General features: G+C 42.0%; 1 protein-coding gene across 1 annotated transcript in view; it reads right to left on the bottom strand.

The window, feature by feature from the left end:
- The window catches only part of LOC145412108 (uncharacterized), a 47,025-nt gene extending 30,079 nt beyond the window's left edge, over positions 1–16,946 (bottom strand). Inside the window, exons 1-4 of the mRNA XM_080282024.1 lie at positions 16,892–16,946; positions 8,923–9,013; positions 5,052–5,224; positions 2,408–2,546 (exon numbers count right to left, since the gene is read on the bottom strand). Coding sequence (XP_080138150.1) covers positions 2,408–2,546; positions 5,052–5,224; positions 8,923–9,013; positions 16,892–16,946 — 458 coding nt within the window. The remainder of the gene's footprint in view (positions 1–2,407; positions 2,547–5,051; positions 5,225–8,922; positions 9,014–16,891) is intronic.
- Between the last annotated feature and the right edge of the window lie 608 nt (positions 16,947–17,554).

Genomic DNA, 17,554 nt, shown 5'->3' on the forward strand with positions numbered 1-17,554 from the left:
CAATGACACATACTGTACACTCACGAGCACAAGCATACAGAAACAAACCTAGATACATGTAAAGCACACACACACACACACACACACACACACACACACACACACACACACACACACACACACACACACACACACACACACACACACACACACACACACACACACACACACACACACACACACACACACACACACACAAATATTCATTAACTACACCCTTCACCATTTTTCAGCTCCCCTCACAAGAATCACAGATACGTACCCAGTCACCTCTACACCACACCCTGCTTCACCTGCACCCCACAACACGCACCACATCACACACACCCTCATCACTCAGGCTGTGTGTGTGTGTGTGTGTGTGTGTGTGTGTGTGTGTGTGTGTGTGTGTGTGTGTGTGTGTGTGTGTGCATCATCCACCCCACACCCTCTAACGACTATTAACACATTTCCTTATCACCAGTCACACTACACCCTTCTCTAGTACAAGGATTCAACACGCATCTCACACACTACTCTCCCTTACCACTCCATCGCTCTCTTAATCTACTCACATCACACACACTCTCGCCACACTTTTGCATCACACACCCGCACCACACACCCTCACCACACCTCTGCGTCACACATCCGCACCGCACACCCTCGCTACACACCATCACCTGTAATATAACACAGAGACACATGAAAGGAGCAGACTCACATATGAGAGCGAGATTGTGTTCACTGAGTGGAAGAAAAAATAAATCCGACTGTGACATGAACGAATGGGGATACGTTAAGTGTGGTGAGCATTTGTAAAGTTTATGCCATTTTATCATACCGTTTCACCTCCCAAAAGACACACGGAAAGACGACGACTGTAGTAGGCTGGCTGACCGTACTAGGGAACTCTATGTAAGGGCAAAAGGACATGACTATACTACTAGAGTAAGACAAGGGTAGACAAATAAGACGACCCCACTTCATCAGGCTCCACGATATTCGTCAAGACTCATCTTCTAACTACCCTAAAAACATCTCACCACATCTTACACCATCATCACTTCCTTCAAGTTTCACCACACACACTGTTCTCCCAGCCCCGCCTACCAGTCCTTCATCAGTCTCACCACCTGATGAACAATTACCAAATCCTCACCCGTGTTATCCATTTGGACGCTTCCCACCTGGACGATTTTAGTTAAAATCACTGAAATTATGCTCTATACTTGATTAATTGTTGTCAGTAGGATTAATAATATAAGAACAAACTTGAAAACTACTGTGCACCTCATATTAACATATACCGTAAATGTTGAATAAAATGATACATAAAAATTACTTAAAGCAAGTATTACTTATTCTGACTATGTAGCAGAACTAACCATGATAACTAGAAGAAACGGAGTAGCCATTACCCTATGCCACACACTCTGAGGCGAAACAAACAACCACTGTGACTAGTGAAGGGGAAGGAAAAATGTATGATTGCAACACGTTCAATTTCGAAACCATCCAGTGACTTATTTGGTTTTGTATCCTCTTGACACTGAAAATGACACCCAAAGAGATATTTGGATAACTTGTAGTTGACACTGTGACGGCCAAACAATGAACTGCTTAGTTTGTCAAGACCACCAACTGAGATGGCAGATGCACATCACCGGCAAACTACTGTTGAGCCACTTAAGCTGTACTGAATGTAGGAACTGTGACGTCTTACAGCAATGATAATATTTACCAATTAGGACGACCTCACAGAATTTGGAAATATAAACAATATAATTATCACTTAAGATATAAAATATCGGTACTGGCAGCAATACTGTAACAGGATGATAACAGCTGCTTGGTGGTAAAAGAATCGTTCAGCCGAGAAATGTCCTTCTGGGAAATATTCAATTGGAAATGGCCTTTCTGAGAAACACTGGGTCATCTGGGAATCGTCTGAGTGGGATGTAATCCCCTTACCACGCCTCTCGTCGTCCCAGCCCATCTAACTATCCTTCACCACCCTCACCGAACTTCACTATCATTACTAATCACCACACACTTCACCAGTTTCACCACACTCCACTCCACCATCTTCACACCACATCGCCATTTCCACCACTCCTTATAGTCCACCCCAATTACCTTCATGCGCCACCACAACTCACACCACATCCTTCCACACCCATGCATCAACCTTATCGTGCCTCCCACGCAACTTTTTCATCAGATTATCTCCCCACACTCAATTACCCTCTGCCCACACCCTTCACCACGCTCCATTACCCTCTCCCCACACCCTTTATCAGACGAACCAAAATTTCCCCACATCCTTCACTACACCACGCCACATCTAGACAATCATGGGGCATATCAACTCTCTCCCCACATCCTTCATCAGATCATATCACCCACACCTCTCCCACCCACATACCTGCCCTGGGAGTATAGCGTCCATCCTACCATGTATCCACCAGGCGTGATGTATCTGAGGTCAGGTGCTGTGGCGGGGTCAGGCAGGGTCAGACGAGGGTAGGCCGTGCTCACCAGGTCCTTGTTGCCAGTGCTTGTACCTGCACCATCACCACACCAGCAGATAATTTACCTTTACTAAAAACAATTCAATGTTCTGTGTTATGTCACCTTTTGGAATAATGTACTGAACTACACCACTGATTCCCAAAACTTTCGTGAGCCGTTACCTAATATTCTTTGGACAGTATATTCATGGATTTCATAGTTTTTATATTGTGCAATATTATATATGTTTAATAAAATCACTATTTTCTTATATAAACTTCTCTCGCAACTCACTTTACTTCCTTTAAATATTTGCGTTCGTTTACATTCGAGTTCTACATTGAAGACGCAGTTTTTGCCTCATTACCCAAACAGGTTAGGCCACATTCATTGATTACTGATCTATGATAAGAGTGAAGGCTTCAAAGTTTCATCTTTCAGTGAGTTATTTACGTATCAGCTGTTAATGATGCAGAAGTCTGTTTATGTACTGTCCTCTAAATATACCAATTTCCCACTGAATCCTCATCCAGTACCATCAGTCTTAATTTGGTTTCTTTTTCACTGTACCCTTAAAATTATAATAGCGTCACTGAGCTAGATCTATGCAGTTCAGTGCAATGTGTGACTAAAAACACCTAAGTGCTTATTATTGCAAATATAATGATAACAGTCATATAAAAGCAAATCAAAGTGCGCTCTCGTCAACCTATTCACAATCCTCACCCACGATATAAGAACTAATTTCCTGTATCGAGTGCTCAGCTGCTGACTCCCCCCAGCGTGCCGAGTATGAGCCCTCTCAGTGTCTCAGTGAAGCTTCGAATCAGTACCAAAATATTAATAAATGATTCAGTACCGTAACAACGGGAATAACATTTTTTTTTTCACCCTCATGTATTAACATTCTAAGGGAAATATTAATGGATTTTTTTTTCTTTCTCTTGCTTACCTTTCAAGTTACTTTTTTTATATTTACTAATAATGTACTTCCTGTACTTTGTTCGAACTTTTGCAGCTTGGAAGTTTTTGTAATTTATTTTACCTTTTTTTCCTCCTGATCTTCTCTTGTATGCTATTTACATGTTCTTAATATCGACGTACATGACATAAGTAACGTGCTGGAAGTCTTCAAAGTGCAATATTGAGAAAAAAAAAAAGACAAACTTTTCACTACGATGATATCTTTCCTATATTATTCTTGCTAACTTCAGAATGTTTTTTTGTCCAGCTGATGTGAAAGGTTTCTAACTGGTGGGGTTAAATACAGTACAGCCTTCATTTATCCCGTCACTACAAGAGGTTTTCCCAAAGCTGGGTGAAGCAAAGATAAGTCGGTGAAACACGCCACCGGACTGAAGGGGTTAAGGAAGAGGTGATCGGGAGCCTCCTTAACCCAAGAGGCTACGATCACAGGACGGTACTCTGCAGCTTATGAGGCTTCCTAGCTCATCATTTAGCATCATATTATTCCTCTTCATTCTTATTCATGCAAATTATGTCAGTGTTTAAAAATTTACACTCAAGAGCACATCAACGTGTAAGAATCAAAATTATAAAAAGTGCCAGTGAGCTATGCAAGTCCAAGGCAGGAGAATTCGGCCCAGTGAATCGAGGGTCGTACTCGTGCGGACTCGACAGGACCACGTATTTTCTTGTTTCATTCTTGCGTTCTCCATGTGATCATAATTACCCTGCGATACAGCTTTTGAACTGGAAAGGTGTGTGATACTGGCTTCATAAATTCCTTCAGTAAAAAAGGGATTTCCGGAATTCAAAAAAATCGTCTGAGGATACTGTACAGTACCAACAATAAAATACAAAATATGCCATCGGGGTGAAGGCATGGGGCTAACAATGTCTGCTACACTACAGTACTTTGTTTTCAGTGTTGTTACCGTCTCTTTAATATTTACATCGGATGGGTGTAAAGAACATATAAATAGAATAGTGGTGCAATATAAGAAAAATATATTGGTACTGGAGAGGTGAAAAGGCATCCTCTCAAGTCTATAATAATACAAGGCCAGGGGGAGGTATCGATAGGGGAACTTAACTACATTTTACCGCGGTCTCCCTAGCAATCTTTAGGAGTTTTCAGAAGTCATTTTGTGTGGGCTTATTTTGTCACTTAAGTATTCCCTTTATTTTGGCTGTGAAATTAGTAGTAGCTGTAGGAGGGAAGACAAGAATAAAGAAAAACTTATACACTACATCACTCTTTATCCGAAGCTGAATAAAAACGTTTGGTGGCAGCAAGAACAAGTATCACTATTAATACGGTTATTGGAGATTTAACTCCTTCACCATTAGAAGATTCCCCTAAAGTATATATAACCGTCTTCTACGTGGCATACGGCCTCGTAACAACTCTTATTTCGTGATTTATTATGTGCACATCTCAATATCCCCTTGTATGTTAGTGATGCATGGTATGTCGATATCAAAATAATACAACGACCGTACAAGAAAATGTTATGGTGTAATATGCATAATCTGATAGCTAAGGAAAGGGTGCTACGAAACTAGCCACTCACAATACTGCCCCAGACACCCACCATCCAGGCCATCGGGGAACTCCTGCCTGAAGACCTGCGTGCCGTCCCCGTACACCCTGGAGCTAAGGATGACCACGGCACCTGAGGGAGTTATGTAGGTGGTGCCCTCCTCGTAGAAAGCACCCAGGCTGTCCTCGCCCTCCTGTGCCAAGCTGGAGTATACCTGGAAGCACCTGAGAAGGAGAGGGGCAGAGGGACGTTATGGGCAATAATAGTTACAAAGAGCGCAAAGGTGTGGACAAGCCCCAAGTTTATGTCGATAATTTCAGAATGATGACAGAGAATGTCTGATCTTTCTTTATCGTTGGTGACTAAACCCTGCAATGTGAGATGCAGGCTGATCACATCTAATAATCACAGGTGTTCTATAATTCACCATCACAAGTAGGGACTTGATTACATTTCCCTCTTATTTTTAATGACACAGCCAGCCATACAACACATATAGCACCACTTAAATTGAACACCACTAAATGGAGGCCCTCTTACGCCAAGTATTTGTCTGGCGATGAGAAGAACACAGCAGAAAATGCACATTGTACTGAAATGTTTTTAAATGTTTTCACTGTGAGGGGCTTTTAAACTGAGTAAATGCATCTGGTGGTGCCGTGTATAAGAAGCAACACGATATAGTACTGATGGGATTAAATTTCCAGCTCAGTGTCAAAATGGACTTTATGTTAGCTGTATAGCAACCTCATGGTTGAAATAAAGGCAAGTGTAATTGACTATCTGGAGTGTTGCTTCTAGGAACGTGATGGTAATTTCAAACCTAGAGACTGAGGCTGCGTAGGCGTTTACTGTTTTCTTTTTCTTTTTATTGCGTCCCAATGTTAAACTACACAGCCACTATAATGACCCCAGAACGGTTGCGAGTTACATTCTGGGGGACTGACTAGATGCTTCCTGTCAATCACACAACTTATAAACATTTTTACTGTTGGTACTCTCGGAAATACATCATTCCAGTCCCCCCTGTGCATCGAGTTCAGTGTACCGCACCTTTTGTATATGTCATGCACTGTCTCTGGAAAAGCCTGAAGGGCCTCATACATACTCAGGTCGGCATGTCCGATCGCCTGCACAAACCCGCTCATTTAGGCAAAACTGAGCGTGAGTGGGTTACTGACACCAAGGCTTTCATCTCTGGGTGCAAGTGATTGTGTATATACAAGTCGCATTCAGGCAGCCTGTACAGGTGACCGGGCAAATTGGTCTGAGCGTGTATGGGGCCCGTAAAGGCCGTACTCTATGTGACATAGGATACCTCGTCCCACCTATTCCATATTTTTTGTTACACATTGACATTTTCTTGTAATTTATATTCATTTAATGCAGACAGTGTTTACATAAGAAGGAAGAGGTGTTACGATATCTCTAAAGCAACTTAAGGAGTGTGGGGTTGTTTCTTTAATTGCCTTTGGAGACTTCGTGACAGTCCTTCCTTAGTTATTTATTCTGAGCATTACACCTCTATAACCTCTTGTATTCGTATGTTGTGATGAAAACCATGTCGATTTATTTGAAAAGATACAGACAATATACTGTACAAGAGAATACCTGAGTGGAATACCCAACATAAATCGCAAAGGAAGAGGCGATACGAAGCTTCCTATGTCACATAATAAAATATGATCCACGAACCTAAAGCAAAGGACGCTATGGGCAGCTTCTCTAACATCTTCACTATGAGTATGTCATTTGTATTGTATTCTTGCTACTGCCAGACAATTTCACTGAACTTTGGAGATACTTCTTTAACCAGAGGGGTTAACTGTAGCCATAATTAACAACTTCATCCCAACATGTTCTTCATATGTTTGAAAGGTCAATCTGGAGATGACACGACCAATCATTAAGAAGTATTTTGTTTGAAGGAGTTAAGTGTTTGTATCTTCGTAGAAAGCTTAAGGCGCATGTCTTAAGATAGCTCGTAAAATTAGCTTCTCCATTATACACATAACGTTGGTACTGACGCAGACCATGCCCCGTAATCCACCAGGTGAAGACGAGTGACCCACACAGGCATGGAAAACTGCTTTCCAAAATGTATGTTTATGTGAATGTAAATAACATGACGCTGTTGTGACCCTTGATGCCAGCTGATAACTACAGGCGGGCCCATGTATAATGTTCCACCTCCACTCCCCCTGGTGATTTAACGTGTGTTGTGGGGACGGCTCACTCACTGTTATCATTATCTTCTCAGTATCATTCATTTATTTTCAATCCCCACAACCTCGCCCACACAAACCGACCGAACCGTCTCCGCAACACGTAAGATACTGCTAAATACTCGTTAGTTTTTAGTGAAGTGCTATTTACGGACTACCCTCTACAGACAACAACGGAAGAAAATATCGCACATCTTACCGCACGTATCATTCTGAAACATGAACGAAGCATTGAGTGATTATAAGTGCAAATATTATCCTTGGTAATTATTAAGACTCGAAATCGCACAAAGTTTACATTCTGGGTGTTGTGTTGTTTCACGCACTATACTCCATTTTTTTTTTTTATTGAGGCGAAGATGCACTTGACAGGTTGATGATGACTGGCTGTATGCAACATGTTCAAAAAATATTTACTAGCCCTAATTTCCCCCTCAGATATTTGTTGTCAGTTAATAATGCTAGATTATGAAGTAATGTTGCATTCAGCCAATAATCACCAATCTCTCAAGTTCATCTTCGCCTCGATAAAAAAAAAAAAAAAGGAGTATAGGTTAATAGATTCGTGTGTCCTACAAAACTCGCTCATTTCCACATCCATCGTACCCGTTTTTTTTTTTTTTTTTTTTTTTTTTTTTTTTGTTAACTGCACATACCAAACAACAGATGGTCGTTAATTTTGGAACTGGTGTTTATCCTTTTACCGTACTCTGAGCGCAATAGTAGGCTTCCTAGCACCTCTTCCTTGGCGATTTATTTTCCACCGTCTACCACAACACTGTCTCGTGAGTTATTTATATATTTTTTTGTATCGAAACAGTTTGCATCAATGAAATACAAGATACCGAGGTGCAATGGGCAGAATAAATCACTTAGGATGTGGTTTTATGAAAATCGTCAGAGCCACACGGATGATAACCCCCTCCTGTGTAATGTAATGACGCTGCGGATTGATGCAGTTCCAGGATTCACAAACAAACTTACGACCAACTTCTTGCCGTAACTAAGATCTGCTTTTGCGAGATCATAAAAGGGAAAGTTTTTTTTTTTTTTCATTATTCCCCGTCCCCCCCCCTAAAAAAAAAAGGCTACGAAAGGAAAATTATGATGCTCTCGCTCTCTCTCTCTCAGGATGAACAAGAAAATGAAAGTTCACAATCTTACCGTGTGTCCAGGCCTTCCTTGAAAAAGAGAGAGAGAGAGAGAGAGAGAGAGAGAGAGAGAGAGAGAGAGAAACGACAGGGCATCGATTTTTATTATGTTTGTGAATCCCTCACTGGGTTTAAGGAGAAAATGACTTACCTAATGTCTATCAGCTACACAAGGGGCATCAAGGCAGACATGCATCTCTTGCTAAGTATCAGTCTTTCCCTAGAGCACAACCTCAAACCGTCGATGATTATCCAGGTCTCCAGCTGTGGTTTTATATAGCACTGACTATCCTCCTTTCACTCTAACTTGGCCTATAACCACCATCTCTATCTTGGCTGCTGAGTTACATAATAGATAAACGGTAGAATATCATGCTGGTCATGAAGAGGTGCTATGGAGAGAATGCAGAGCCATGGTAATTATCTTCTGCCACCGAGCTGGATTAAGTGAGCTACAAAAAAGACAAATTTTGGCCAGGTTAATGTGAAAGAACTATAATGTCGGTACTGATGAGGCGTGCTGGTTAGTGTGACGCAGTTACGTACCCGTCCTCCACGTCACAGCGTCGTCCCATCTCGTAGACGTATGGATCCGCCAGCCCCAGCTCCACCCCGCCGGCACCCGACCCGCAGTGGGCTGTGGACGCAAATATACCATGTTAAACTTTTGCCAGTCTATTTACAGTCAGACACCTTAATACCGGAAGGGACAGCCACAAACAAGTACTCTCCATGTCTCGCTATTCTCCGACATCAGGCTGCCTTCCCTCCGACTCATACCACCATCATTCATATCGCTGAGTGTTGCCGTAAATCCACACCGGATCTGATGTTCTTCCACACGTTCTCGTTTAATGGCCAAGATAATAGAAAACGTGATGTTGATACAACTAAAATTATATGTATTAGGTATATGTATTGCTAAAATAGGTATAAATAACGAAATAAAATATATCCTGATTGATGTGCACAGAAGTTAAATGGTTAATGTGCCAAAATAAATATTCAGTACGTGCTGAAAAATAATGAAACGACAAAAAATAAATATATCCACACCTAACAAAAATATAAAGGAACTGCCCACGTAACTACCGTATTACATTCATTAGCCTATCTCTACACGATAAAAGTATATATACAGGTAACCAACCACAAACGGATTACATCAGTTTATCACATGAAATCCGTAGTCATGCTGGTCATCAATCTATGCCAAACTCGTTCTCAGTTCATCTACACACGATTTAATGGGAGAATTGCCTCTGCTGTTCCTGAACACTTTTAAGTAAGTATGACTTCCAGTGTTTAGCACTGTCTTGTGAATAATTTGCTAAGTAATAAAGTAGCAACGATACTGCCGGCCAGGTGCAGGAAGACAATGGTCCACGACGTATTTTTCCTTGTTATAGATAAGTGTATTATGCATGAACGATACATTTTCAATGACACAGCTATGATAAATATAAATAGCAATGCATGTTAATGCCTTCCAACCATGTTAAAATCTCCTTTATAGCACAGAAATAGCATAAACGGGCAGTGTGGAAATTTTCCACACTGATCGGGAAGGACGTCCTTCTCTTCCACGTCAAGGTGCGTCGCTTATTTGTTTTTCCTCAATAGCAGACGATTTCCATGAACGACAACCTCTCCACCAATCCCCCCATCCTATCCTTGGTGCTACTCTCCCCCTTCCACTCAAATTTAACTATCATGTGTCAGTAATATATGAAGTAAAGCATCAAAACAATAAACAAACTGACGCTAATTCAACATTCATCATCATAACGCTACTTTTTAACAGGGTATTGTATACAAATAAATAAATGAATAGAGAGAGAGAGAGAGAGAGAGAGAGAGAGAGAGAGAGAGAGAGAGAGAGAGAATCACAAAGTAGGATCACCAGCAGTGTCAAGTAAAATGGGTCACGTATCATTTTTCAGACCTTTGAAACTCTCTCTCTCTCTCAGTAAACATTTTGATTTGTAAAATATTAATGTCGAACTTCTGTAGTTTGTATATGAAACCTACACCCCAATTCCACACACACACACACACAAACACACACACACACACACATATATATATATATATATATATATATATATATATATATATATATATATATATATATATATACACCGGTATGCATTGTTAACGGAGAACCCAAAAAGAGACCCAAGCACTCGGGGAAGCACAGCACCTTTGTTGAGGCCTAAACAGAGATCTGACAAATGACAGGGCAAACAGGGGAGAGTGGGTTTGAGACAAACCCATAACGAGATTCCAATCTGTTTCGCTTATTCATCTTCAAAACGCGGCATGATATCAAGAGCCGTATGATCGCGCTCACACGCGCACACACCCAAGCACACTTGCACTCCCACACACACTTCTTTTCATCTCTGAGCATACGACCAACCGACGGAACCTCCGCACTCAGGGTACTGTCACTGTGGATTGAGCCAAATAGTGTGTGATGCAGTGGAGGTCAGATAAGGATGGGAATGTAAAAGGGACTCCCTGGAAGTCCAAACCTGCAGCGGGATTCGAACCTACTGAGAATGCTTACCGGAGTTTACCCCAATAAAAGAAAATGAACGCGTAACTGAGTTCTCCAAAGAAAATTCGAAAGCAAGGAGAACTTCGATTCAATTGGCTTAATGCTACATCCCAAATTACTTATCAAAGATTTGTATAACCTGTCTTCCGAAGTTATCATTCAAGAATAACAGAATTTTTTACATGTCTTTCCGTACTCTCGTATGTGACAAGGCTACCTATGATCCGATCGTGGCCTCTTTTCCATTGGCTACCTGTATTAGACCACATACAGGTATGATATGGCACAGTACTCTTGTATTTAAGCAATGTATGTCGATATTTATAGCCTAATGCATTACATATATATATATATATATATATATATATATATATATATATATATATATATATATATATATATATATATAGCTGTGGAAATTGCTACAAATACTAGTCACTACTCACATATCTCAACTGTGTTACTGGCTGGTAAGATCCAGCAATTTCGGTCCGACTTGGATCCTTATCAGGTCCAGGTCAATTCCCCTGTATTTTGACAGGACAATAATTTCAGTAGGTTGGACTATCTATCTATCTATTGCCAGACGCCTCAATCCCGTTTGGGGTGGCCACAAACAAATCGCCTCCAAGTCGCCCTGTCCCCCGCCATTTCACTGCCCTGCTCCCAACTCACACACCCCTCTCTCATATACCTCTCCACCCCATCCCTCCATCTCATCCTCGGCCTCTCCCTCCCTCTTCCCCCCTCCACCTCACTCACATACACTCTCTTCGTCAGTCTTTTACCCTCCATCCTCTCCACATGGCCAAACCACCTCAGTGTGTTCCTCATAACACTTCCTATTACATCCACATCCACACCACAACGCTCCTTTACATCCTCATTCGTCAGCCTGTCTCTCCATGTGACTCCACAGGCTCCTCTTAAATAACTCATTTCCACTGCTCTCACTCTTGACTTGTGTCCTTCCAAAAACGTCCAAGCTTCACTTCCATACGTTAGAGTTGGTATCACAATACTGTCATGTAGTAACTTTTTCACTTCCATGCTCACTTCCCTGTTTCTTATCACTGCTTTCAAAGAACCAGCAACCTTTCTTCCCTGCTGTACCCTTTCAAGCACTTCACCCTCCAAATCTCCATCCTTACTCATCACACTACCCAAGTACTTAAACGTACTCACATTTTCCAATTCCTCACCATCCAACCTCGCTGTACATTCACTGACTTCACCTCTCTCAAAGACCATCACTTTACTCTTCCCTACATTCACCTTTAGATTCCGTTTCTTACACACTCTCCCAAACTCATCCACCAAGCCTTGCAGCTCCCATTCGTCTTCACTCAACAACACAGTATCATCTGCAAACAACAGTACAGGGAGTTTCCAAACACTATCCTTTCTCACTAGGGCCACTCCAACATCCACTACCCTACCTTGTACCTCTTTTATTACCCCATCCATGTACAGATTGAACAACCATGGAGACATGACACATCCCTGTTTCAACCCAACTTTCAAAGAGAAAAATTCACTTAGTTCACCATCCACACGCACTGCAGCCTTCGCACCATCGTACATACTCTTCACAGCATTCAACAACTTCCCATCTACTCCATATATTCTTAACACTTTCCACAATCCTTGTCTATCCACCCTGTCATATGCTTTCTCCAAATCCATGAAAGCCACATACAACTTCTTTCCCTTCTCTAGAAACTTTTCCACTAAAGATCTAAGAATGAATATCTGATCTACACAACCTTTTCCCTTCCTAAAGCCTCCCTGTTCTTCTCCAACTAATTTCTCTGTTCTTTCTCTAACTCTGTCAATAAGAATCCTACCATACACTTTTCCTATCATACTAAGAAGACAAATGTCGCTATGATTAACACACACTTCTTTTTCCCCTTTTCCTTTGTACAAGGGAATAATTATACCTGACTTCCAATCCTCCGGGACTCTACCTTCCTCCCAGGCCAACCTGCACATCTTCCACATCCATTCTACTACTATCTCTCCCCCATGCTTCAGCATTTCACCACACACTCCATCAATTCCTGGGGCATTCCCCGATTTAACTTTCTTCATTGCTTCCACAACTTCTATCCTACTGATTTCTTCCTGTCTTCTCACCACCCTCCTTCTCCCAGCCATTCCCCAGCCACTTATACTCGCATTACTTCCATCCTCTATGTTCAACAATTCCTTAAAGTGTTCTCTCCATCTGCTCACTTTTTCTCCCTTCTCCACTAGTAATCTACCATTTTTATCTTTCACTCCCCTGCTAACTTCACTTCCACCCTGTCTTACTCTTTTCACCTCTTTCCAGAACATTTTCTTACAGTCCCTCCACTTTACACCAAAATTCCTTCCAAATTCCTCATCCACTCTCTTCTTACTCTCTCAATTGGTACAATTTCTAAATGGCTACCATTTGAACTACTCACGGCAATGAAATCTAGACCCAAGTTCTAGAAAGACTCCTAAGCACACGAAAATACGGCGCTATGGATTTATGAGCTCGACCCTAACTCCATTGGTCGTCCAAGGTGGTGTACTGTATTTTCTTACATTCCGCACAGTCTTTTAACCTGTCCTGCTCTCTCAGGGTCACTAAAATGTAGCTCTGAGCATGTGAGTATTGTTCTTTTTTACTGTTAATTTATTATTCGAGGACCTGTCACCAGGATACCATCCGAAACCCACACCAACTGAATATAAAACCCTACCAGCAAGTATTTTGCGAGGTTACAAGTTAGCTGATGTGAGGAAGTAGTCAGACAATTTTAGCGGCCTCCTCTGGGTTGATGCAGCGAGTTTATCAGTCTCAGCGACACACTAATATTCATATATGCGTAGTAGTAAGGAAAGAAAGGATGGAAGCTGCAAGTAACTATCCTTTCCATACACGTAAACCAAAATCAAGACCTATTCACAGTCAGGATGGAATTAACAGATGTGCGTCGTAGGTAGAGAGAACGATAGACCGAAGGAGACTGTTCCAAAGTATACCACCTGTGCACAGATAGCATGGGGAAACAGGTTAACTCTTGCTCTGTACAGATGGAGAGGAGAGGGATGGGAGAGAGTAGATTGATTTTTCCTGCAATGGTGCGACTCTCCAGACATGGTTTGCTGGGATGTGATAGTCTGGTCTTATCCTACACATTTATCTGTGCACCCCTTATTACCCCTGCCTAGGGTTGTTGATTCTGACCAGCTATAATATTGTACTTTTGGATCCACTTCATCCTCAAGGCAGTATTTTTCGTGGGCGAAGGAGTGCAACCATGTAGGCTACTTCCAAACTGAGTGTATGTGATTACGATAAAAACGAAAATAAGATGAACATTGAGAGCATTAGGATTTTAAACACTGACGGGAGAGATATATACAGTTGAGAGGAAAGGTTGTATGTGCTGGGGGTAGAAAATGATGCCTTAAGAGATTTAGCACGCACCATACTAATGTCCTACTACCAAAAAATAAACTTACCAAACGAAGAGAGAACCTGTATTTTTTTTTTTTTTTTTTTTTTTTTTTACACAGGAAAATTTCTCTGAAAACTTACCAAACGTTAGTGAGGCATAAGGAGGCTGGGAAAACGGGTGTGTAAGAGCAATGATGAGGTATTGACAGGGTAACGTTTTATTGGGTGGAAAATGGAGAGAGTCGAATGAAGATTTATTGTTAACTGGCATCGTGGCTGGAAGACAGCATATTTACTCTAAAGCGGATATCTTTTGCTCAGCATACTCGAAGCTATTATGGTACACCTCTACTTTCATACTATACGCAAACAATTGTAACTGTCATTCTAACTGCACAGTGCAGTTTGTACTGTCTAGATGTGTGGCGCCACACTAGGTTTTCTAGGTGGATCTTCCTCAGTTTTAGCCTGACGACGTGGCTACACGAAATTTCCTTTCGTTGTGGTGCAGCAAACTCTAGCATTAGATACCAAACATCATCATGTCTGTTCACGCAAGCAGCTCACTCCAACTGCACACACCATTGAGCAGAGCATCCACATGTTAGAGTCGCCGTAAACGATCCTGCCTGAGAGGCTGGACTGACAGCTAAAACTCTGCGTGTGTACAGACCGAAGACTGAGGTCCAAGCAGGGTGTGGCCTCCAAGCCTAAAGGGAACTGAATCACAACTGCATCCATTATCTCTTTCTATATGTCTGGTTACTATCAGACGCCTTAATCCCGTAAGGGGTGGTCTCAGTCAAATCGCCTGTATATCGCCCTGTCCTCTGCTATTTGGCTGCCCTCCCTCCTACTCACACCCCTACTACAAACAACCAGACGACTGAATGAGTTCGTTCGTTCGTTCGTTTAAAGATTTCTTGTACTTGTAGTGCAGGCCGGGCCATACATTAGCCCGGTCAGTGGGGTGTGGGCTGACTTAAAAAATAGTAAGGGGGAAGGCAGGGCCTGTAGACTGCCCAGCACACACGCCCTGTCTTCTGCCTGGCTTTGTGGCGTGTGTGACTGAATGAGTGAGTAATGCTTTATGATATGAAAAGTGACTGAGACAATTCCCAATCAACAGCGACAGGACAGTGAAATTCCCGCACCAAGCGGTTAGCCGGAAACAGAGCCCCTCCAGCCCGAGATTTTTTTTTGTTTTAGGTTACTCCCGGACGGTACTGTTTAGCTTAGGAAAGACCCTTCTAACTGGTGGGTTAGACCAAGACAAGGTGTATGGGTACATTGTGTGTCCCAAATACAATGCTGTTGTTGCTGCTGCAGTTGACCAACCCCGATCTGTCTGGCCGAACAGACCCATCAACTGCAGGTAAGCAACCGCCCCCGATGACCTGTCTTGTGCACTGAACCAATGTTCCCTTGCAGTTGACAACGCCTAGCTGTTGTGAGGCGCGGGGAAAAGAGTGGAAGTTTGGTTCTTGAATGGATGCCGCATTTGCGTCTCTCCACCCAGCGAACAGGGGCAACATAGCAGGCCCCACATAACTTCGTTATCTGGATGAATAGTTAGCTACCATCCAGCATTGTAAATGGTTTCATGGGTTACAGGAAACCATTAGGCTTGTCACTCACTGTAGAGCCACCTGAGGAGGAAAGAGGAGTAATAAAAGTGACATACAGGAAAGGATAAAGTAACCAGGGAGGATGACAGGCATAGAAATGCAATGATAAAGGTGAAGGAAGAAATAGGCAGCACTACATCAAGGTAGTGAATGATGGTCACTGCCACCTACCACCAGTATATACAGTACTGTGTAAAGAGGAAGAATTTGTTGTGGGGATATACTCTTATGTCTTCCCAATGGACAGTGAATTACACTTTGAAATTACGCACTATGTAAAGCAACTGGATGAGACACCAAGCTGAGCACGTAATGAGAGCTTGGTAATGCTTGTCTCTGGGTACCATAATGACCCAGACAATAATATTTTACGTACCATTTTACGTGTATATTATTGTGTCCGAGCTGCTGGTCGGTGAGAATTTGTGCCATATGTTGTTCGAAGCGCTTTGGCACTGTATTTAAGTACAAATAACAAGTATTTCATCTATAAATGTATTATTTTTTGCCAAATATAAAGTTTCTGTACTGTATTTCCTCGGCATCAAAAGACAGGTAGATTCATACTCAACCAGAATCAGACACTCAACCTGTTCTTGAAAAATCTTTAATAACCAAGAACTGTTTTTGGCCATTTTGCTGGTGGGAGTCACCTTTGGGTAACAAATTCGCCTACAGCCTATATTAAAATAATCTGGCGTTATCTCAGACAAAATGCCTAATAGGTCAATGGTCCAGTATCAAGAGATAATATTTTACAAGAACTTTTCACAGATCAGTATATCAGTAAGAAGATACAGGCAGGAAACGCATGTGCGCCCAGGCCTCTAGATCCGGCTGTGTACACAGTAAAGCATATAATACGAGTAAATGGTTAACCCTACTCACCCAAGGCAAGTAGGACAGAGCAGCCAGCCAGGGCTCTCCAGAATCCACCCACCATCATGGATGACACTGACTGCCCCTCAGTTGTTTACTGTGTGATATACTGCGCGCGCGCGCACACACACACACACACACACACACACACACACACACACACGGTAGGTTTATCTACACCACACCTGCGGTGGTGGGAATTATTCCCATTTTATTATCCCACGCCGTTATGAAATGTACTGTATGTCCTTGGTTTTATTTTAACTGATAATCATGACATTGGTGGAGAAAGAAGCGTCAAGCAGAAGCTGGGAGACAGAGTCATCGTCGTAAATTTAAAAAATTACAGAGAATCTAATCGCTTCAGTTTTTATGTTCTGTACAGAAACATCCATGATGGCATGAAGACTCCACAGACTTATAAAACAGCCACTTTATCTCCCCATATGTTATAATAATCAAGAAATTGAAAAAGCTTATGTCTAACTCCTCCAGCTCGAAAAGTCTCTTCCAGGTTGACTGAAGGTGTCAGGAAGTATCGTATCCTATCATTTAAGAAGGTTCCAACATCCTTGCATGAGTCGGCCTTAGTCACCTAATGGCGGCTCTCCACGTTGCTCGATCTCTGGCAGCCTCCCTATTTAGTTCCTTATCCAGAGGTCACACTCTATG

Source organism: Coenobita brevimanus, chromosome 92, assembly GCF_032717465.1.
Source record: "Coenobita brevimanus isolate Jiangsu-jjx chromosome 92, ASM3271746v2, whole genome shotgun sequence".
NCBI lineage: Eukaryota > Metazoa > Arthropoda > Malacostraca > Decapoda > Coenobitidae > Coenobita > Coenobita brevimanus.